Source organism: Myiozetetes cayanensis, unplaced genomic scaffold (assembly GCF_022539395.1).
Source record: "Myiozetetes cayanensis isolate MyiCay16 unplaced genomic scaffold, myiCay2020 scf2-11, whole genome shotgun sequence".
NCBI classification, from domain to species: Eukaryota; Metazoa; Chordata; class Aves; order Passeriformes; family Tyrannidae; genus Myiozetetes; species Myiozetetes cayanensis.
This window is the reverse complement of record NW_026087411.1, coordinates 58,550,736-58,573,677: the sequence shown is the minus strand read 5'-3', so window position 1 is coordinate 58,573,677 and position 22,942 is coordinate 58,550,736. Positions and strand designations below refer to the sequence as shown.

The window sequence follows — 22,942 nt, the reverse complement described above, 5'->3', positions numbered from 1 at the left end:
AGGTAAAGAAACCTTGTACAGAGTCAGATGGTTCAGAGACGCAGAATCCCAGGTATGGTACCAGAGGGCAAATGCCAGCTGACTGCGGCATGGTGGCAGAGCACGAGGCAGAGCTGTGCTGTGGATACGTAGCATCAGAACACCAGAGTCACATTTTGCAAAGAACAAATGGTTGGGCCAGTTTTAATGGTTTTCACTCTGGAAGGGTTTTTTCCCTTCAAAGATGCAGCCTAGCATCCACGTTGTTGAGTTTAAATGATGTCATAACACAGAATTGTTCTCTTCAACTAAAAAAACCTGAACTATTAAATAGTGTAGGGAAATCTGTGCAATCAAATCTCACTTTCTTAATTTATCCCTTTTTTGACATACTTTCTTGAAGTTTATTGAAAATATAGTTTATTTCCAGTGTGGAAAATTAACTCTTTATTTGGGAAAATTCACCCTTACCAAAACTTCTTTGTTTTCACATATGAAAAATATGTTGTGTTCATAAGCTGGGAAGAAGCAATACATTCATTAAAAAGCACAGTCTTTTCAAGCACAGTTTTTTTCTAATTTCATGTGGAAAAAGGAAATGGATTTAACTTCCATATTTTGCACATGTATGTATGCGTATCAATAATTTTGAGCAGGCAAAGTGGTAATCGTTTTAGATGTGCTATTAAGCATGCATGTTGATTAGTAAGCTGTTGGGCTACAATGGATAGTTTTCTCAGTTTTTGGTGCTTTGCACTGATTTTTGTCTTTGTCTTGCATCTGTTTAAAAGACCTATTTTAGTTTCACAAAAACTCATCAGCTTTAATTGTGAGGGGACAGCCACAAAATAAACCCAATATTTCACTAACGTGATTAAAACTCAGAAAAGTCAAATAATTCAAGACTTGCCCATCAAACCCATCCTTAACTATACTCCTGTTGCAGCAGCATCCTCTGGGGGTCACCTGCAATATCCAAGGCCATTATAGTATGTGTGACTAGAGCTGTACTGTGCACCGTCTGAATTTCTTTGATTAGCTCATTTTCATTTGGTTTGTTAAGAACTGAATATATGTAAGGGAATACATAGTTCAATGTCCAAATACACTTTCAGTGAAGTCAGTACCAGTTTTGCCCTGGACTTCAGTGGAGGTATGGTTTACCCTTCTCTGCTTGTAACTTCTAAATGAAAAATGTATCTACTGTGCTGCTGCTTTGGATTAAAATTTATTACAAAGGCCAAGCTCCTTCTGAGTATTTTGACACCATGGCGAATCCCAACTTAGCATAACATTCATATATATGCATAGTTTTGTGTCGTGCTTGTCCGAATGAGACTGTTGTATCTCAAGCTTTTAAGAATTATTAAGTCCATAGTCTGATGTAATTTCATCAGAGTATGATATTGCAACAGACCTGTGGACTGTAATTATCTCTGCACATCAAGAAATTCTTATGAGCTGTAATTAAATTCTTCATACTAAGTCTGAGGAATAGGATGCTTTTTTTTTCCTCCCAAATGCACAAGTGAACTCACACTACAAATAGTCAATCTAGAGGCTGAATCTGGTAGTTTCATTTTTCAAGGTGCATTTACAAACAAATGCTTTTCATTTTTTGCTCTTCAGCCTCAGTTTGAGGATATATCAGATACAGCTGAAATCAGCGTTCCTAGCCTGAGCATGTGCAGTGCTGTGTATACAACCTGAAGGGGGATTTTTGGTCACAGTGTGACTTTGGTCTTGGAGAGGAATCTCTGACAGACCTTGGGCTGGAGTAGCACTAGAGGGCTCTGTGTGGCACTCACGTTAGAGCCTGGAGCAAGGTAATTCTTCTCTAAACAAGGCTTAAGTGAAAACACTGCACATAAAATGAAACATCAGCATAAAAATGAATTCTGGAGACACACAGCCTTACAGAATAGCTCCTGGCTTGGGACCTGAGGCCAGTATCATTCATTTATTTAGCTAGCTTTATAGTCTGTTAGTTTTGGATTTGAAACTATTACAATAAATGCAGATGGAAAGTGTTTTTACAGTAGGGAAGTAATTAAATTGGGTGTGGGAACTTTGTCAGGAGAATTCTTGGAGTGACATGTGTGTATCAGCAGATTCTTTGTCTTGCTTGGCCTGGGTTTGTCTTTTAGAAAGAAACATTCAAACTGCAGATGAGACTGGCAAATCTTTTTAAGGGATATACTAACCTATGCAGCATATCAAAAAGTGCTCTTCAGAAGTAAACAGCTATACATGCAGTAAAAATCAACCTTGCCAGCATTTATTTATGGAAAGTGGTTGTTATCTTAACAGACAGGTAAACTGCATAGATGGAGAGGGATCCGTAGTTAAGAATTGAAGTTGTGGATAGGCGAGTTGTAAACAGAAAAGGAAACATGCGTGACTCCTCAATATCTCTGACAGGCATTTTGATTCATAAACGACTTTGTCTTACAAATTCTGAGTTTCTTAGGAGTTATTTTTGCCAAATCCCTATGAAGTGGTTGTGTGGTTGTGAATACTTCCTTTTATACCTAAATGGTAGTATTATACCTTATTGTATTGTGGCATATCAATATTATGGCATTCTTTCTTCATAATTTTGTAGCAGAAATCAAATTAACCCTGCAAGTCTGGTGGCCATCCAGTCATCCAAAATGTTTACAGCTTTTCTGAGCTGTTCATGTATGATACTGTCTCAGTTTAAATGAGACACAAATGTTTTGCTGAGGATGAGTTGTGAGGAAGACCCAAACTCCTCCCTATAAGCAATTGTAAATCCGAAATTTAGAGGCTTCAATTGAGAAAAAATGTGGATAAAGGAAGAATAACAACCCTTTTTTAAAAGATATAGGTGTATTGGCAGAGACAATGAAAGAACACAAATAAAACAACCAAACAATAATCCTATACCCAAAAATAATCCCCTTCAAAACAAACAAATAAACAAACAGAAAAAGTAACTTCAGTTTGCACCATTTGGTACAATTCTAACCACAGTCAGCAAGGGGCGCTGTGGAATCACTGGAGATGCAGAGCTTGTAGTGTCCTGTGCCAGTCAGCAGGGGGCACTGTTGGATTACTGGCGGTCACCACATGGAGGGACCCCCGGGTGTGCTGGAGAAGCCGAAAATGGAGGTCTTCCCTCCTCCTCACCAAAAAAAAAAAAAAAAGAGAAAGAAGGGAAAGAAAAAAAAGGTCCTTCCCAATGGGAACTCACTCTGTCCTGCTGACTGAGTCATGTGGTATGGCTTCCCCTCTCCTTTGATGTGCACAAGAAGTGCTGCCAAAAAAAAATGGAGGAGGTGAGGCCTCCCAAACAGTTCCTCAGCGATGAAAATCCAAGCAAAATTCCCAGCTGGCAACCAGGCTGAGAACAAAACCACCTCTGAGCTCCTGCCACCCAGACCCCGTCCCAGTTCAGGCAACAACAACTCCCTCCCCTTTCCCAGGAGAGCAGAAAAAAAGGTGAAAAAGAACTCCTCACCCCTCCCCACAGACAAGATCTTGAGGGTCATCAACTTGGAATGTGATTTTACACTTCTTTTGTGTTACTCAATTGCCTGAGCCACAGCCAATCTGCCCATTTAACATCCCCTTCACACAGTGGACAGGGGGAAGGGAAAAGTTTCTAAGAACAAGCGAAACCATGACAGATACAGAGACAGTGAATTGTTGGGACTTGCCAACTGTTGTACAGACAACAGTTGTCTTGTTGGACAAGACAGGAGTTGTTGTCTTGTTAGACAAGATAGGAGTAGCATGGTTGACAGCTCTGACATGCTGGCCCTGTGTCAAATTCACTAGTGAGGTTAGGAATAGAAGTTCGTGTGTTCAGAACCTGTAAACATACATTGCTCTTGATTTTCTTATATCATGGGTAGCTTTAAAATGGTATAATTTCCAACTATTCTGAACAGCTCCTACATGAAACTTAATGTCATACAAAATTCCTAAAGTCTAGTGCATTGCTTGAAAGCTAGTTTGTTTGCAGTTATCAACAACTTTCCTTTTCACATAGGTAATAAAAAATGCCATTTTAATAAGGGAGCATTTTGTTGCCCTAAAACTCATCAGCTACTCTTATAACCTCATGACACAAGACCTTACTGTGGAAATTAGTTAAAATATATGTATGATTCTGAGGTGAGTAAAGTGATAAATACCAAGTCCCAGATTCCTGCTCACACTCAGCTGCTGCATGTTCAATTTGGCCACGCATCCCAGAGCAGCATCTTTCTTTGAGACATCAATCTACTTGATAAATGCATCTCTGCTACCCCCAAATCCTCCTTCCCTTCCCACCAGGCCTGCCAGAGATATAAGACCTGAGTTACATCAGGAGTTGAGATACAACAGCAAGTATTGTTTTTTCTGGGATATAAAATGAAACAGGGAGGAGAGAAACAAGATGATGAAGAGGAAGTCCTTGCAAATGGAAATTTAGCAAGGTTTCCTGCTTCTTCCTCAAAGTCCATTGATTACAGGAAAAAAAAATGCTTTTTTACCCTCTGGAGAGGCTGGGAGACTACAGAAGAATGAGGAGATTTTTCTGACAGCTTAGACACAACTCCTTTTTTTTTCTGGGAGGGTAAAGGAAAATGGCTGTATATTTCACTTAGTTTCCCTCTTTAAATTATGATCTTTAAATTATGATATTTATATTAGATATTTATATGTCTATAGGAAGAAAGGGAAAATTTTAAGATTTTGACAAGCAGTTTTGTAAGCTTGAGATAAAAGTTAGCTGACAAATTACCTTATAAAACTACATAGTGGTGTCAAAAGGACATTACTTGTATATTCTCAGATATGAAATGCATTTTTATATTAGTATGTTAAAACTAAACCCTACAGAGCAAGAAGCCCTCTATTCTTGTTGCATAATTTTTACTACAAACCTGTGGATCCAGTATTTCCAGTGATATTTATTCTTACTGACTTCTTTTTAATATACTTTAAGAAAAAATAAAAATTCTAAAAGCAAAAGAAAGGGAAAAGAAGCTGTAAGAAGAGTTTAAATCAGAGGCATTATAGTTACTGCATTAATACCAACTAGACAGAGTTTGTTCCTATGTATTACTGAACTACAAATTCACCAGTTATGGTCACTGGTAAATATTGAATCATATGCACAGATAAATATGCACATTGCCAGATAAATCAGCTATCCAAAAAATCACAGAGGGATTTTTTATGTACTTAAAAAAGGTCTCCTGTATTTCAATTTAATACGGGTTTCAGTAAGGTTGTTAGCATAGATTGCAGCTGTTCATCTGATGATTGCTGTTCTGTTCTTCAACACCCACACTGTTTAAAAGTGCACCACATAGTAAGATTTAAAAGATATGACTTCCTGTTCCTGTTTCATCTTAAAAGTCTCTCTTAAAACTTCTGAATGAGAAATAAGCTTTCACACTTTCTTGCTGGTCTCATTTTGATATCTACTCACGGCTTTTCATTGATCAGGATACACAGTGCATGTACATGTCCAAAGGCAATTTTTGTCATTATGCATTCACAAGTAAATAGATTGTATTGAATGTCAGTGAGAGCTACCACAGTTTTTACATTCAGTTCACTTGACCAAAGTTTGTTTCCTCTGCAGTTTGGGCACATTGTTGTGTATACAATGTTCACTATACTTACTGTATCTGAGCTATGCTAATACTGCATGTGTGCATTACTGAACAGTGTATCCATGACCATTCATATATTTAACAAAAAATGAAAAGAAAAATAACATGTGTCTTCTGCATCTTATTTCAGACAACCAGATCATCAAGAGTATTTAATTCTTGTCAGTTTGAACTGTGTGAAGTACAGTAAGATTTCTTTCACTGGCTGATTCCCTCAACAACACCTTCATAGTGTTACCTCAGAATGATTGCGGTGATGGTTGATTGTTTCAGTCAGTCATTGGCTTGCCCATATTTACCAGGCATCGTAACTCCTCAACCCAAATCCAGGCTTTAAAGGCAGCTGGTAGATTCTCTGATGAAACTGTCATGCCTTTCCCATGACTGTTTGGACACAGCCAACCCCTTTGAATAGCAGTTCCTAGTGGAGGGAGACCAGCAATACCTTCCCATTCATTTGCAGCTGAAGAGATGAACAATATTACTGTTACACGATGAAGAAGAGCATACAATTGAACTGCTAAGCAGGAAAAGCCAGGAATAGCCATGGAACTTGTCATTAAAGTTTCAGCAATTATAATAGAAAAAATAAGCAGTAAAAATAAGCAAATAAGTCTCCCAGGCTTTCATATGTGTTGGTTAAATGCATTATGCTCCTTTATTTTCTTCCCATCCATGTCTTAGAAGTTTATTAGAAGGTTGTTGAAGTTTGTTGTCTATCGTAGCTTATCTTGGATAGAGGGTAATGCTTTTCTGAGTCAGGAGTAGTGTAGCTCCATATCTCGTACTGTATCTCATACTGAATAATCTGTAGATCATAATAACATGGTAAATGGGTTTTATCTGAAAAAATGAGATATCAAGAAGGTTTCTGATTTAGACTTCTGAAATGCCATTTATCTGATCTTCTTTCTATTGACTAGCAAAACAGCTTACTGTATCCCTCTTCTCTTGAGCAACTATGCAGACTCCACCTGTTGCACTGCTGATTTATTGTAACAAGACCAGATAGATACACAGTATAACCAAAGGCAATTAAAGCATTTCTTTTGATTTTACAGATTCAGATTTTCTGCAAAACTGTTCAGTTCCAGAAGGGAATACATGCAAAAATAAGATTAATCTTTAGCCAGGATAAAACACTTTGTGACTAGCTCCTAGTATTTCTAGGGGCTTGGGGCAAACATATACAGCAAAACAAATTTGCTATGAAAAGACAGAATAATTAAAGTTGAAATTGAAAGATTGCCACAAGTGATTTTGGGAACTGGAAATAAAACTAGTCAACAGGAGGGATAGTATATGAGTGTCAGAATATAGAATTCACGTCAGTGAAGCCACTGTAGTTATAAACTCTTCACCAAAGAGAAATGTTTGGCCAGATCAAGCCCATACTTCTTAGTCAAGAGAGTGACTGGCAAAAAAAATATAACAATTTTCCAATTTTAAAATAATTACATTGTGGAATAAGATTTCTCATAAAGGCTACATTCTGGGACACACAGGCTTAGCTTGCAGAGAATGTTTTATACAAATCTGTTACTTATTAAAGGTTTGGTGCACTTATTTAGTCTGCATGCCACTTAGGCAGTTGGAATCAATCAAAATAACGTGGTTAGGGAGATGACTGTGCACATAAGTATAAATGAATGACATACAGCAACCATGACAATTGCACAACAGTTGCTACAAGAAGTATGTTGCCTTGCATTGTATTTTCAGGCATGTAGTGTTCAGGCAGCACAAATCTTTCCTATTTTTAGAGAAGTCTGTGTGGTATCTCTCTGCCTTCTGAACACTGATGTTCTCATTCATTAACTTTAGAAATTCAGTCTTCTGATTACCCAAGGCCTATTGAAACTGGTCACTGTCGCCTGTCGGTTTTTGTTGGCTCTGGATCAAACCCCCAAACAGTTCTAAAAATGTATGTGATATATTTACAGAAATTACAATAATCTATTTAGAGTGCAAATACATGGTAACTGATGACATCATAGGGAAGTATTTTAATGGTTTATATTAACAGATCCCTGTGGCTTATGACAATAAAACTAATGTATTTTTTTATGTTCACGTCTGTTTCAAATTCCTGGGGATTTTTTTTGTTAAAATTGAGCATAACATATATTCTGTTATATTAGTAATAATTTCTCATGTGATCCCAAGCCAGATCATGTCAGTGTTAAGACCTATTAACCTGAGTTCATGGTGGATCAGATTTAGAATAAATGAAAGCAATCAAATCTAGGAAGTTGTGAACATTTTTTTTTATTTATATCACCATGTTAAAAAAAAAAAAAAAGAAAGAAAAAAAAGTAGTGAATGTAATTTGTAGATTTTGGAGATCAAAGTACCTTGTGATTTTTGAGTCTGCTCAAGAGAACATTTCTGCATTTCTGTATTAATTATTGTATCCATTCAATTTTAATAATTTTTGAACTTTCAGGAATGTCTTGGATGGGGTGAATACTGGTTTTGAGTGAAAGAAGATAACCTAAAATTATACCTGCAGATACTTTTGCTTAATCCAATAGTTTCTTAGAGCCTTATCCTGAAGTTTAATTGGATTTTGAGCCATAAAATGACAGTATTTGTTCTTCTTACATGTGCAACATGTATAATCACAATGAGAAGGAACTATTTTTCTTTCTCCCTTGGTCTGTTTTTCCTTTGTCATATCACATTACAACAGAACACAGGAGAACTAATTCAGACTCCATTCCAGCTTCTTTGACCTCTTGGATACTCTAAATATATTTCACCACTGGTGAGCCTGAATAGGAAAAGTATTTGATTCCACCTACTTTGCACTTCAAATATAGATGAATAAATTCCTAGAAGAAAGCAGACAGTGAAAATAAATGGCTGCTTCCCCTATTCTGAAATTGGTACAGGTTGCTTTTTATATGAATCATCTTTTTCCTCAAATATTTTTAAGTGTCATTTCTTGGCTAGATGTTTCACAACCTTTTCAGACACATTTTAAATACCATCAGTCTGTTTATGTACTCGATAAGCATTTAATTAACACCATGCAGTTAGTACACTGTGCTAGTATTGAACACACCAGAAATCACTTCTTTACCATCCTATTAGATCTTGATCAGTCATTAGAGAAAAAATATGTAGGAAATAAGAATAGTCATGGTTTGATACCAGCTGGCAACTAAGCACCATGCAACCTCTTGTTCACAATCCACTTCCAGCCCAGTGGAATGGGGAGGAGAATCAAAAGTAAAACTTGTAGGTTGAGATAAAACAGTTTAATAATTGAAACAAAGTAAAGTATAATAAACATAGTAAATAATAATGGTAAGGAAAAAACCCCCCAACAAAAGAGTGATGCACAATGCAATTGCTCACCACCTCCTGACTAATGCCAGACCCCATTCCAGAACCCAGATAAGCCCCCCTTCCAAGTATAAACTCCAGTTTATATGCTGGGCGTGACATTCAGTGGTGTGGAATATAGCTTTGGTCCGTTCAGGTCACCTGTCCCAGCTGTGCTCCCTCCCAGCCTTTTTTTGCATACCTCCTTAGTGGCAGAGCATGAGGCACAAAAGAAAAAGAAAAATAAAAGTTCTTAGGATAAACATGACTAAGCAAAAGCCAAAACATCAGTGTGTTATCAACATTATTCTCATACTGAATCCAAAACACTGCACTGTACCAGCTACTGGAAAGAAATTAACTCTATCCCAGCCAAAACCAGAACAAGAATGAACAAAAAAAAAATCTGTATGAAAACAGACAACTTGCAAATAAGCTAATTGAGACCACATGCAAATAAGCTAATTGCAAATTTGTTTTCTTTTTTTCTAACATTTGCATCTTCCACACATTACACAAATGCATGTTAAACCAGTTATAATATTTCAGGCTTGATCTCCCCTCTTCATGTTAAGATAATCTTATCAGAGAGCAGCTCTGTACCTCAGCTCTCTCCACACACAACTTAGTCTGAGCACCAGAAATCGTTGTTCTCCTCTGGGAACAGAAGCCAAAGGATCCATATGACAAGGAGGGAAAGAGTCTCCTCCATCAGCGGCATCTGGCTCTTTGGCAGATTTGTCAAGCACTTCTGCTAATGGGTTTGGATTTGCCCAGGGGTCTTTTATGTGGTTACATTGCAGATGGTCTGTCTGTTCTATCTTCTCCTTTTGAACGCTTTTACTTAAAAAAAAAAGGCGGAAAACTTTCATCTGATCCTCAGAATTTACACACTCCTTGCTAGCTGATAAGGTTCTTGATGGGTCTCATAAGATGCCTGTGAAGGCTCTTTTCTGTTAGTAATTGCAAAGCTTTCCATATATCCAAACGTGTGTCTTGAGTTTTGTTGGCAATTCTGGACTTAGTTCTCCAGTTTAGCTGCCAATTTACTGTGATCTGAGTCCACATTATTGTCAAATTTCTTTGGGAATTTCTTAATGTCGTTTGTAAAGTAGAAGTAACTTTACCTCCCCTTGAAGCATGAAATATACTTGCCTTTCACTCACCATCCACCTTTGAAAACCTAGGTTCAAATCTGGATTTGGTTAAATGTGAAAATGAGCACGATGGTCTCAATCTAATTCATAGGGGACTTGTGTCTGCCATTTAAGAGAGGCCCAGGACTGAAGCAGCAAGTCTGTGGGAAGGTATGTTTGGCAGAGCTATGGAGAAAGGCGTATGTAGTGCCCAAATAAATAAAGCAATTCCACAGATCAACATTTTAACAATTATTTATTGTGTGGTGTGAGTGCAGAAGAGGGCAGAGAGGGAGAACATCCTGTTTGGTGAATTCCGTTTAGGTTCTGTTTCAATTTACAACTAAATCTCTGTCACTTTAATTTTTAAGGGTTTTGAGATTTTATTTGCTTTTCAGTGTCGAAGTAATTGGCAGGTGACTAGACAGAATATCATGTTTTATTCCTGTGTTATTTCAGGCTTATGTCTTATTTTCCTTCTAATTATGTAGATTAAATTAAATAGAAAATAAACTGTGCTCTCAAAGATGCAGTCCTTTTCACGACTTTCTCAAAATAGTACCAGAGAAACATATTCATCCCATTTAGTGTTTCATTATTATAACGTTTCACAGCAGCAGTATTTTAACATTTGCTGAGACACAAGAATAATTGAATTATAAAAAGCAATCATGTTGTTATTAACATCTCGTATCCTAGTTGCCCTGTCTCACAAACCAGGTTCTTGGGGAACGGCTTGGGAACCTGTGCTAAAAGCAATGATCTGCAGACAGATCTGCAATACAGATGTGGGTGAACTTAAAAACCAACAGCACTATAGGGCTTGTTTTCCTTTACCCTGTTTTTCCCTCAGGACTTGGACAAAAGCAGATATTTAATGATTTTAAAGGGCAGGATAGAGGCTGGTTCCAATGCTGTTGTGTGTGTGCCAGGGCAGTGAAGGCTGGATCTGTGGCTCTGCCGGTGCCCCGCTCCAGCGGCTTCGGTCAGGCAGGCAGGTATGCCCTGGCATGGCAGCAGGGTTATCAGCATGCAGGCTGAGCTGGAACTGGAGGTGTTACAGATTTGCAGCTGCTACCTGCCCCTTCTTGTTGCCCAGGGGGATAATTCTGGGAGGGGGTTTATTGTGCCCCAGAGTTCTTAGAGACAAGTATTTATTAACTCTTAGAAAAATCACCTACTTCACCCCAAATGAAAAAGGTACATAAAAACTGTGTGTATGCTGTAAGTCTCAAATTATAAAATAACTTGGGGAAATCAAACAGCAAAGTGAAATTTAATCATTTGGTATCAATTGTAAAAGGCAGCCAGCATCAGTACCTTTATCAGAGCATCATTTTCTTTGTTTTGAATGTAATTAGTTCTGAAAAGTTCTTTCAGATGTACAAGCAGTAAGGTCTCCTGGGAAAAATGAAAAAGGGATATGTGCAGCACATCTAGTGCATCTAGTGTACCTTGCCATCCAGAATGGCTGTGCCCAGCTACACCTTACAGGAATGATCAAATGCTGAATCAGTTAAAACATCAGACAGACAGCAAGTTGCATATATTTGTTTCATATTCTAAATCAAACTCATTGTTGGGACTGCGATTAGAGAGCAGAAATAATTACTTTTGACACAAACTGTTTTGGAGCCAAACATAATGTGCTCCACATGAGGTAAACTACAGAATATTTGTCTTGGGAGCCAAGATTCAGATCAGGTTTAACTTATAAAGGGAACTTCACTGTTAAAAGTGAGATACATTAATGTTTCCCACATTAGGGCTACTTGCCAGTAACTCTCTGTATTTTATATCTAAAATTAAAAAAAAAAAAAATCCCAGGGAAGATTCAGAATGTTTGCATTAAAATATGAATGGAGCATGAAAACTACAAGTTTTTGGCAACTCCTGTATTCTGCCCAGTCTGTCATCATAATTCATCCTTCCTGGAAGCAGATAAAGCTCTTGAAAGGCCCCTGTACTGGTGACTGAAGAAATTACATTGAAATGAGCTATGGTCACTCTAATACAGTCCACCTTAAAGAGTGTCTTTTCCTGTGGGCATTCCCTGCTGAAGAAGAACCATGTTTCAATAACTAGTTTGAAATATAACAGACATCTCAGTTTAGGGTGAGTCAGACACAACCCATCCCTGCTCTTTTTTTTATGAAAATATGAGTTCGCACTTACATCATGCAGTCCAGGCTCCATTGAAGCCAACAGCAAAATTCCCAGCCTTTCATCCTTGATTTCCCAGTTTTAGATTTGCTTAAATATTGTCTGACAAGAATACAGTTGACATTATTATATTGAAATTAATAACAGTAACACTACATCATTTTAATTAATAAATATAATAAAAGCAAGTCTGTAGCACTCTAGGGATGTACATGAGGAATTATATCATTTTCTCTCCAAAAAAGGTAGTTGGAAGGTAACATATTTATGAAGTTATCCCTAGAAATTCTTTTTTTGCATGTGTGGGTAAGTACCAGGGGTTTGAAAGACCTTCTGTGTTTTGATGCTTCTCTCTATCTCAGTCTGTCATGAATGTGTGGTTTGGAAGAGAGCATTTCCTCTCATTAAAGATTGGAGGCGCTAGAGCATCCACTATTTATTGTCCATAGGAAGTCAGGGCTTCGGGTAGCCCTTTCAAAACTCTCGTCACTGTTCCACTTAAAATCAGATGTCGTGTCTTACTGCATTGTTTTCCTTGAGATGTTTTGAAATCCTGTGCAGTAAGCAGTGTGACTTTGAAGGTTGTGTCTTACAAAGGACAGATTAGCAACAGGCTAGTAACTGACAGAGCTGATCATCTCCGCGTTCCTCTGGATGTATAAGAAGTAGTCGTTGTTGGTCAAATCAGACTCAAAATCACCAGAGAAAGATTTAGTGAGATTCTTCAGTCACTGGGTTTGTTACATGTTCCTTATGTCCAGCCAGGTCACCTGTCAGAGATGCAGAAGAGACTCTGAAATTCCCAGCAGATTTTTCAGATGTGACTCTGAGCAGTTGTTCTGCAGAAGTTGTGGTGTAGGAGGGAAGGCCACAGACTTGCTGTTTGAGTTCCAGCCATTTCCACAGAAGTGTTTGTTATTTGTTTATGACACAGCACATCATGTTATAAGAACCACAGTATTTGCAAATGCCAGTCACATCTGGAAGTGATCAGAAGCTGTTGCGTGAAGTACTCTTTGAAAATGTGGCCCTGGGATCCAAAGACTTGCATTTAGATCTTATGTATCTGTAAACTGGTAGTTTGTATTTCATGTAAGTTGGATACTTGACAGCTCCCCGTGGAACTGTGGTGTCATTATCACTTTTGATTTATTTAAATACTCACATAAGGACTTCAAAACCTACTTTAGTCACCTTTGTTTTTTAAGTAGCAGGTGCCTATCTATGTACCTTTATGTGGTTTTTTGTTTGCACTGGGACTAGGAACTGCCTGATGCAGCCTGTGGGCTGTGGGGTCGAGCTTGGGACAGTGTGTGAAACGTGCCTCTGCCTGAGCCTGAGCTGTGGCATAGGATCATAGCTCTTAGAGCTGTGCTGGGCAGGGGTTTGGTGCGTGCCATCTGGCAACATGCTCCAGTACAACCCATGGGCCAGCCTGTGCATGGAGAAGAGAAATGAGTATCCTTCTGTTCTGTCTGCCATTCCTTCAGTCCCTGGTCCTTGATGCTTATTAGTTTAGATGTTCTCTGACTGGCTTCTGTAGTGGTTTTCTCCTTTTTACTTGAGAAGACAGGAGTTATCTATGCAGACACCACATTGCCTCTTTCCAAATACTTCCTCCAGTGACTGGAATGTAAACCCTGAGCTAAAATTGTATCACATCAAAACTGTAGCTGTCACATTTGGATAGCCCAGAAAAGAGATCTCAAAGGCTGGGATCCAGCTGGCCTAAGGGTACTGCTTTGCATAGCTTTGCTTTTCTGTGTGTTCATCAGTTTGTTATATCAGAATGTAATAGTTTCCCATATAAAACTATCCTTTTCCTTCATCAAATCAAATCAATCTTAAACTTCAGAGTGGAGAGATGAGATGAAAGGGGAACCATATGGAAAAAAGGGCTTCCCGTTACTTACATTTTCAGTGACAGTCTGTCTATTTCACTACTCTGAACCTGGGTTTTGTAATTGAAAAATCTCCTGAGCACAGAAAGGGTGAGCTGGAAGCTTATGCTGAGTTAAATAACTTAGTATGTTCCCCTCCCCCTTTGCCTTGATTTTTATTTATTTATTTTAATCCTTATTGGCTTTGGACAAATCAACTGCATGTCCAACAGGAGAATCCAGAAATAGCTCCTAGATACTATTCTATGTTTTATCAAAAGGTGTGGAAATCCAAATTAATTTTACCTTGTCTTTTATTTGTGTCAAGGAAATGACATTCATTCTCAATAAAAGTCAGAAAGCGGTGAAAAATTAATGTAATGTGGATTTGTGGCCATCTGAACTTCACTAAAATAGACAGTTTTCTGTGGTTTTCTGGAAACCACATTAAATGACATTATACTGAAATAAAATGTCTCAGTCAATCAGAAACCAGGGAAACTATGTAGTTACTGACTTTTAAGCAAATAATAGTTTTCAGCAATTATACAGCACGACAGTCCAAGTCATCTAAAATCATGTGTTTAGTCATCACCAGAGCAAACCTAAACTTTTCACCTTCATTTTTTTCCTCAGGCAGGAAGAGAAAATATCAGGTTTTGTATTTTTGTGACCAAGGAACCCTTGACTTTGTAGGCAATTATTTTTCACAATATTTAGTCTTATTTTCTCACTAGACCCACAAAGAACAGATCCATGTATCCCTTTCACTAAAACTATATCAGCTCATTACTACAGCAGTAGCCATATACTAGATTACTAAAAGCTTGGGCCTTTGGCAACTGCTCATTCTGTGCAGTGAGAAAAGAGGGAAGCATAGATTTAATAAAGACAAAAAATATCTGATTCCTTGTTGCTAGGAAGCACGGAGAAGCTGAAGGTGGCACAGGGTCAGAAAGGGAGGGTGATATCCAAAGCCTACCTGGGTAAATAGGAATGGGGGGTGGGGAAGAAGCTGCAGTGCTGTTAAAAGAAATGTCTTTTTTCTCTAGCTGTGAATGGTGTAAGGAGGCAAACTACAATGCTGGCCTTTGTCACCGAACCTGCTTACCCACGTTCTCAACTGAGCTCTCTGCATCAAGTGCATCCGAGGCACTGACACTGTCTGTCTGTCAGACAGCTCCTGTAAAGTAATACTGTCTGCACGAGGGTTTTTTCTCCTGGTATTAGAGCTTGAATAGCCAAGAGAAGGACAATAGGCAGGAAAGCAAAACCGAGATACAATCACAACCAGTGCCACTTTATGCCCCAAAGAATTACCAAAGGAGTCCCATCCTCTGCAAGACAAGCAGTTTATTTGAAATCAGAAGAGCTATTTGTAGGGATAGGTGCAATTGCGCAAAAATTTGTAACGGAAATCTAGAACTTGTTTTGCTTAGGAAAACTGCAAAACACCTTTTCAAATGGGTTAGATAGTTTTTTTCCCTTCCTTCTGCATTTCAGAGAAAGTTGCAGGGAAGAAGCTGTGAGCAAGCTATTTCTCCCTGTGGTATGCAGAGATAAAAGGCTTGCAGACATGAACAAGTCCAATGGGGGGAGGGAGGGGTGGTTCAGGGGGGAAGAGAGAGAGGATACAAGAAACTGTCTCTCGGTAGAGGTTATTTCCCTGTGAGCTTGAACTCATGCCCTGAGAAGCTGCATGATGATATTCAAGCTTGTAATGAATAATCCACAAGGAGTCTACTACAGTCCTTACTGTATACTTACAGTTCTGGAAAGCTGAACCTTATGATATTTTTATGTTTTATTACCTATGTGGTATTCCTTAACATGGTAGAAAAATTCTAATGTTATAATTCTTTGTTTCACTAAGGTTCCTTCTCTTTGATACCCTCTATCTGACATTGATTGTGTATTGGCAAAAGTGGGTTTTTTTAATATCAATGTGGCATTACTTTTGCTTCTTTCCATTACTTCTTTAATACGGACATTGACACCCTACTTACAAATACATGAGAAATAGAAATTACACAGCCATAATCCCTCTCCTATCCCCAAGTGGTTGCAAAAAATTTAACACTTGCTTTCTCTATTGTTTAAAAAAAAAAAAAAAGGTAATAAAATAAAACTCTGAGGAACATTTTCTGGTTTTATCAATCTAACATGACATTTTTTACTGCTTCTTAGCACTGTATCAGGTCACTTTCCAAGTTACAAAAGGAGGCCTCAAAGAGAGTGGGAAGGAGGTTTTGCTAGTATCCAGCAGTATTTTTTGTTGACAAAGCTCCTAGAATTCACATGCTGGAGGGGCACTTTTGCCTAGAATAGCAAAAGTTCTGCTATTTTGCCCATCTGTTAAGCTTGAGAAGATATACAGGAGGGGTTGATGAGCTGGAGAAAACAAGAGGGGCAGTTGTCTCAATGGAATTAATTTATCTCATTGGTTTTGCTGTTTCTTCCTTACCTTTTACAGTGAAAAAAAGAATTACAAAGATTGCCATAGACAGCGTAAAAGCACCTGGAAGGGAAAATACTATCTATTAATCTGTACTTTGGGGTCGATGAAATGATTGGAAATGTTACTTAATTGAAGAGTGCTCCTAGGCTGTGTGCTGTGTTGCACTATTTGTGGAAAACTTGTGGAACAATGTTGGGAAGTTTTTTGTTGTGTATTTATACACTTAGACACGTCTGTGTGTATATTTATTAAAATTATTAAAAGCTTACACGTAACTGTGTGTTAGTGTACATGTATTTGCATGCATGTGTATATTCTCTGGAAACCTGTCCATCATCCAGAATCTGTCTCTCTCCACCTTCTTTCTTCTGCCCACTGTGTTCTTTGAAGAGTGTTAAATGGTTGGTGAAACTTATTTTTAATTGCATTACTTACAGTTCCTGTAGGTGCAAGTAAATATGAAAAATATCTAGCGTAACTATAAATGTAATGTGTAAAAATTAGTTAAAAAAACCCCAAACAACCAAAACACTAGGAAAAAGCACCTTTGTAATTATGATGTATCTATGTTATTGTTTTTAACTTCATTGCAGATTTTCTGTCGATTTTATTGAACTAATTACTTCTGTGTATGTGCGTCCATTTTGATTTTTTTGTCAGCATGAAAGGCTTGTATGAGCTAGTTCAGACAGAATGAGAAAGAGAGGTCAGCTTGCTAGTGCTGTTCAGAAAGTGGCTGAAAGACCAGGCTTAAAAAAAATTTATGTGGGAAATGGAAAAAAATCACTCCACTTGTCATCAAAACTGCGTCTGAGAGCTGAGCTGTCAGCAGTAGGAAACAGTCTTAGCCGAGTTTGAACAGCTCTGTTACCCAACCTTCATATTGTGCAAAAAGTTAATTTTAAATAAAGGAAAATTCCCCATTTGTTTAATTTCAGAAGCTCCAAGGTAGCTGCCATCCTAATGGGACAGGGCTCCAGAAAATGAGAAAGTTTGGGATATGTAAGAACTGGAGTTACAACAGGAGGGATATAAGAAGAACAGGGGGAGAAACTAACAAAAAAACCCCTGAACAAACCAAACCAAACCAAACAAACAAAAGTAATAATGCTAACACTACTAATAAAAAATGTGTATTTTTTCCACAATGAAGTTTAGTAAGATTCTTCTAAAGGAAATTATGTAGTGAATTTCCTATCAAAGAATTTTAAAAAGAATAATCCTGCAAAATAATTTAATTTTTTTTCTGATTAATTTCTAAACTAAATGAAATTATTCCAATTTCAATAGCCTTTAACCAGTCCTTCTTTCAATTCTCCTATAATTTGGATTTTACTGTAAATTCTTCACAGAGAGAAATTAGTATTTTTCAAATGTTCTGTTTAGGCTGGGATTTGAAGTTTTCACAATAGAATATTTATTCTTTTATAAATCTTTAATAAATTACTTCATGCTTTTAGTTTTGTTGGTGAAAAAAGTTGAACTGTAATTAAAGTAAATGATGTAGCTGAAAGTTTTCATTTTAAAACATGATCTCTTTCGAGAAGAAAATTATCTAAATATAATCTACTTGTAGAATAATCAGTGGAGTTATACAAGCTGTGGAAGGATCCAGCTCACAGTCCACATTCATAATAGTTAAATTGAAAATGCAAATGGATAACAGAGTCATAACAACACAAATTTTCTGAAAATAGATTTTAACTCTACGGAAGAAAAGCAGTGCACAAATGGATATGTGATTGTAATGAAGGGAAAAAGAAAAAAAGAGGAATTGTAAAAACATAACCGTAGAAGCAAGGCTTGAACTTTTTAGCTTTAAAATAATACAGGTGAGAGCTATACAGAAATACAGAGATGCAGTTGTTAAATGGTGCAATCATATTTAGCCATACCTAAACCTTCCTGTGCAAGGTTGGGTTATCTTGCTGGGCTGTGCACTTTGGTGATCTGGGGTGTGGCACAAGTTCTGTTCATCCACCCTTGTAAAGGTGGGACAGAAGAGGGTGGAATTTGTCTCTTTAGATGCTGTTCCTTAATCCGCATCTGAGCGTAGGCTAACCTTTGAAAAGATGTAACTTCAAGTCTGGGAACAAAAATTGCTTCAATGGGGAAGGCCCAGGGTTCTCACACAGCCATATTTTTGATACAAACCTGCTTCAATGTGGTAGGGTTGTCCACAGGTTGGAGTTAAAGCCCACTGAGAACTGGGAGACTGTTTTTGAAATGGGATGTTTTATAGACTTTTCCAGTAAGCCTCTGAAATGATCCACTAAACATGTGGAAATACCGACTTTCAAAAACTTTAAGCATAGCCAAAGCAGAATAAAAGACAAATTCACCTTGCCAGGTTTTGAGTTTTTGCTCAGGAGCTGGCAATCATGAAAACCTTCTTCAAACAGTCAAGAGATAATTAAAACATCTTCTTACCAAGTAGTCTGTTTCCTTTCAAAATTTATCTTTTTATACAATTTAGCATTTTACATAATTATTCTGAAAAGAAGTCTGAGACAATTCAGGAGGGGGAAAACTAAAGCTCAAACAGTTATGTGCCTGGCAGAGAAACAAAATATGTAAAAAAATGTTGTACAGTGTAGTCTTTTAGGCAGCTTTAACAATAGACTTTATTCTGTCCAAATTGAAACACATTGAATTTACTGAAAAACATTCTTTAATAAATAGCTGCATAAACTTAGTAGTATTAATTGGTCTTTCTAAGATCTGCCGTTTAAACTTTTTTAGTGCATGAAAGAACATACTGAACCTGAACCTGCTTCTGATTAAGTCAGTGAAAGCAGGACTCTGATAAACATTTGGTTTGACAAAATGAATTCAAGATGTTGGAATTATTTCATCCATTTTACTAGGCATTTTTCCTGAATCCTCCATTCACTGAAAGGTAAGATTTTAGTAAGTCTGTTACATCTTCCTGAGAATTTTTTTAGGCAAAAGGTAAATAAATGCATCCAGAAAGGTGAATTGAATGACATGTGTTACACAGAAGGTAATGTGCACTTCAGTAAGTAAATCACATAGGGGTATACTAAAGTAATCCCTCTACTTGTTCACACAGGATGGAGCACTCAGGATAAGTAGAATATACACATGGTTCTGTGAAACTTTTTATTGGTTTGGATAGTCCTTTTATTCTTAATAGATTACCAGTAAGTGCAAGATGTATTTTATTCATACAGAGAAAATGTCTGTGAATACACTACTTTTAAAATAGTTTTAGTTAATTTAACTTGCCGTGTCTGTGGGCTGGGATGCCATTTGTTACAGAAAAAAAATTAGGGTGATAAGAATACTGTTCTGCACAGAAGGTTTCATAGTGGCTTGGAACAAAAACTATTCCTTTTACAAAGTTTCATTGTTTATATTCTTTGCCAAACAAATGAGAGTCACTGGACTTAGTCTTCTGATAAAGAAAGTTTGATTTGATTAAGAAAACGTTATTTATGTGAGTGTAAAAAATGCTTAAGATGGATACTTCTTATATACACTATATACAGTAATTTTGCATATCAAATATTGCTAAAGTATTTGCATGATATTGTGGTGATGATATATGCCTGCCTGAAAAGAAATTATTATATTTTTTTCATGCTGACCAAGAAAAAAATCAGATGTGAACTTTCTAAGCTGGAACTGCCCATGAGGTATCTGTGAGCTGATCATGCATCAATAGGAAATTATGGCATTTAAAACTGCTAAGTGAACACGTGGGGAGCATTACACTGTATATGCAATGAAACATGCATTGTTTATTTCATTTAGCATTCTTCTGCTCCCTTAAATACATACAAGATGGAAACTCACAGACTTTTTTTAACCTTTAGCTGCTATCCTTGTACCAAAACTACTAAACAAAAATTGACAGACTTGTAAACAACTTGAGTTCATTCTATTTCATCTAACACTGATCACATTTCCAGTAGACAATAAATATAATTCACTGCTGACAGATATGTAGAAATGTGTATACAACTAGATGAAGAAATTGGGTACAATGCAGTTCAAATCTCAGTTTATTCCTTTGCATCTCCTTGAATATGGTTGTAAAATTCTTACCTGCTGATCCATGGCCTCCAGCAAGATCAGTTTTCCCCTGCTTATCCAGGCTGGTGCTGGGGAGGCTATCCTGCCAGTGGTGTATCAGTGCATCTTATGGTAGCCATAGGCATTTACTCGAGTAAATGAGATTCTTTACTTCGTGTGCCTTTGGGTAAGACATTTGTTCATTTTCCCAGTTGAGATGAAGTATTTCCTACATTTTTTTTAGCATATACACTACATGAAGGCTCCGAATCTGTATCTTGAGTTAAATGAATGCAATCTTAGGGAGCCTAAAGCATCCAGGAGATCAGCAGAATTAGGAGCACAAAATGGGAGATAATTTCATTCTCTGGAGGGAAGAAATGTAGATTCAGACAGCAGAGTCATATTTGATGGAAAGGTAGTGGGGTTTTGTTTGATTTTTTTTCCCACAGAGGAGGATGTGTGTGAGGACATAATATAGGCAATTTCAAAGTGAAACTTGGAATAAATACTGAAGATGCTGGGTGTCGCCTTAACAATTTACCACTGGTTGTCCTGGTCAGAATATGAATATACAGGAGTCATTGTTTTTACTGAACTATCCCAACTGTTCATCTCTTTTCTAGCCATCTCAACCCTGTACAATGTAATTTGGCTTTTACAGCTCTGTAAGACAATCTTTCTCTTGGCCTTTGGAGTATACATATGGTAAATGGTTCTCCTGTTGCAGATGGGCTGGCAATTTTGCTTATATATAGCAAAAACGTTTCTTTGGGGGAAAAAAATCTGTCTAATTAATTTATAAATGAAGCAAGGAATAGGTGAACATACACTGCAAATTGGATTGCAGTTACTGGTCTGACAAGAAATGTTCGTTGTCTGCTTTTTCTGCTTTGTTTGCAAAAGGCGGATCTGTTGTCACTGCATTAAAACCTTCTACAGATGCCTAGTGTAACTGTGATGCTGGAATCCATTGCAGTCTAATCCACTTGAAATTTTGCAAGCTTCCTAGAAATTACTCAGAACAAAACAAGAATCAAGTGATCTAATAAGAATATACACATTTGTAAGAGTGAAGAATCTTCCAGAGGTACATGAAAGTTCTGTTCATTCGCTTGTATGGCCTGTACCTGTGATTTAGTATGGATGCAGTGACTGCTGATGGTTGGAATACAGATAGCAGAAGGTAGAAGTTCCTATTTTGACTTTCTGTAATGATTGGCCAAATTTCTCTATTTTCTTCTAAGACGTACCTATTACCTGAATTTATCCATTTATCTCTCTGTCTGTCCATCCATATATATGCACTACCTCCTGCACATCTTTTACAAGCTCTTTGAGCAGTTTCATAAACCGTGTCACTTCATAATACCTAAAGGAAAAGTGAAAAATACTGGCATTGTTGCTGTTCATATAAAATTATTAGCTACTTTCCTAGGTTTGGTAAAAAAGCAAAGAAGATGTCAAAGGAACCTGTATTAATTCATTAATCTGACTGCATTGCAAACTCTCCATATTAAAAAAAAAGTTATTAAAGAAAAAGCAGATAATAGTAATACTATAGTAATACTAGTCCATAATACTGTCACCTTCTTTTTTAACAGGTCTATGGAAATGCAGGATCTAGCCAGTCCTCATAATCTTGTTGGAAGCAGTGATGCACCAGGTAGTTCCAAACTGGATAAGTCTAGTCTTAGTAGCACATCAGTTACAACAAATGGAACAGGAGGTAAGTATAAGACACTGCTGGCACATAGAAAGTTTTGGCTAGTTTTTAGTCATATGCACTTTTTAGCATAATTTCAAGAATGACCATATACCCATTTATAAATACCCAGCAAAAATTATGAAAAAATGGCAGTCATACAAGTATAAATCTCTAATTCCAACATCACTTCTTCTGTTTGCATTAATTGAAGCAAGAGGCTGAACTGAAACAAGTTGCAAAGGTGAAACAAAGATTTGGAATGGTTGATTTGAACACAGTGTTAAAGGTTTGCTTACACCTGTTGGTAACTTGAAATAAATTGCTTTTTCTGTGTCATATTTCATTGATGAGTAATAATTTGCTCTTACACTCTGAACTGCACAGGTAGTTCGGTTAAATTAAAATCAATGTCAAAAGAAGTACATCAAAATTAGGGTTAAGTAATTTTTTTCACGATGAATTCCATTTCTTGGGACGTAATGGAAGTTTGTCATAAAGAGATTGTTACATTTTCCTCAGAAGTAGCTGGTTATTACTGCTGTAGGTGTTACTGTAGGCACAGCACTATCATGCAGCTACAACACAGATGTTCCAATGCTCTCACATAATCAACT

At 37.2% G+C, this 22,942-nt stretch overlaps 1 protein-coding gene across 3 annotated transcripts in view; it reads left to right on the top strand.

Moving 5' to 3' along the window:
• The window catches only part of EYA4 (EYA transcriptional coactivator and phosphatase 4), a 149,200-nt gene that overhangs the window by 79,558 nt on the left and 46,700 nt on the right, over nt 1-22,942 (top strand). For all 3 annotated transcript variants that reach the window (XM_050316284.1, XM_050316285.1, XM_050316286.1), the window contains exons 3-4: nt 3-52; nt 22,225-22,349. In XM_050316284.1, the coding sequence (XP_050172241.1) occupies nt 3-52; nt 22,225-22,349 (175 nt within the window). The remainder of the gene's footprint in view (nt 1-2; nt 53-22,224; nt 22,350-22,942) is intronic.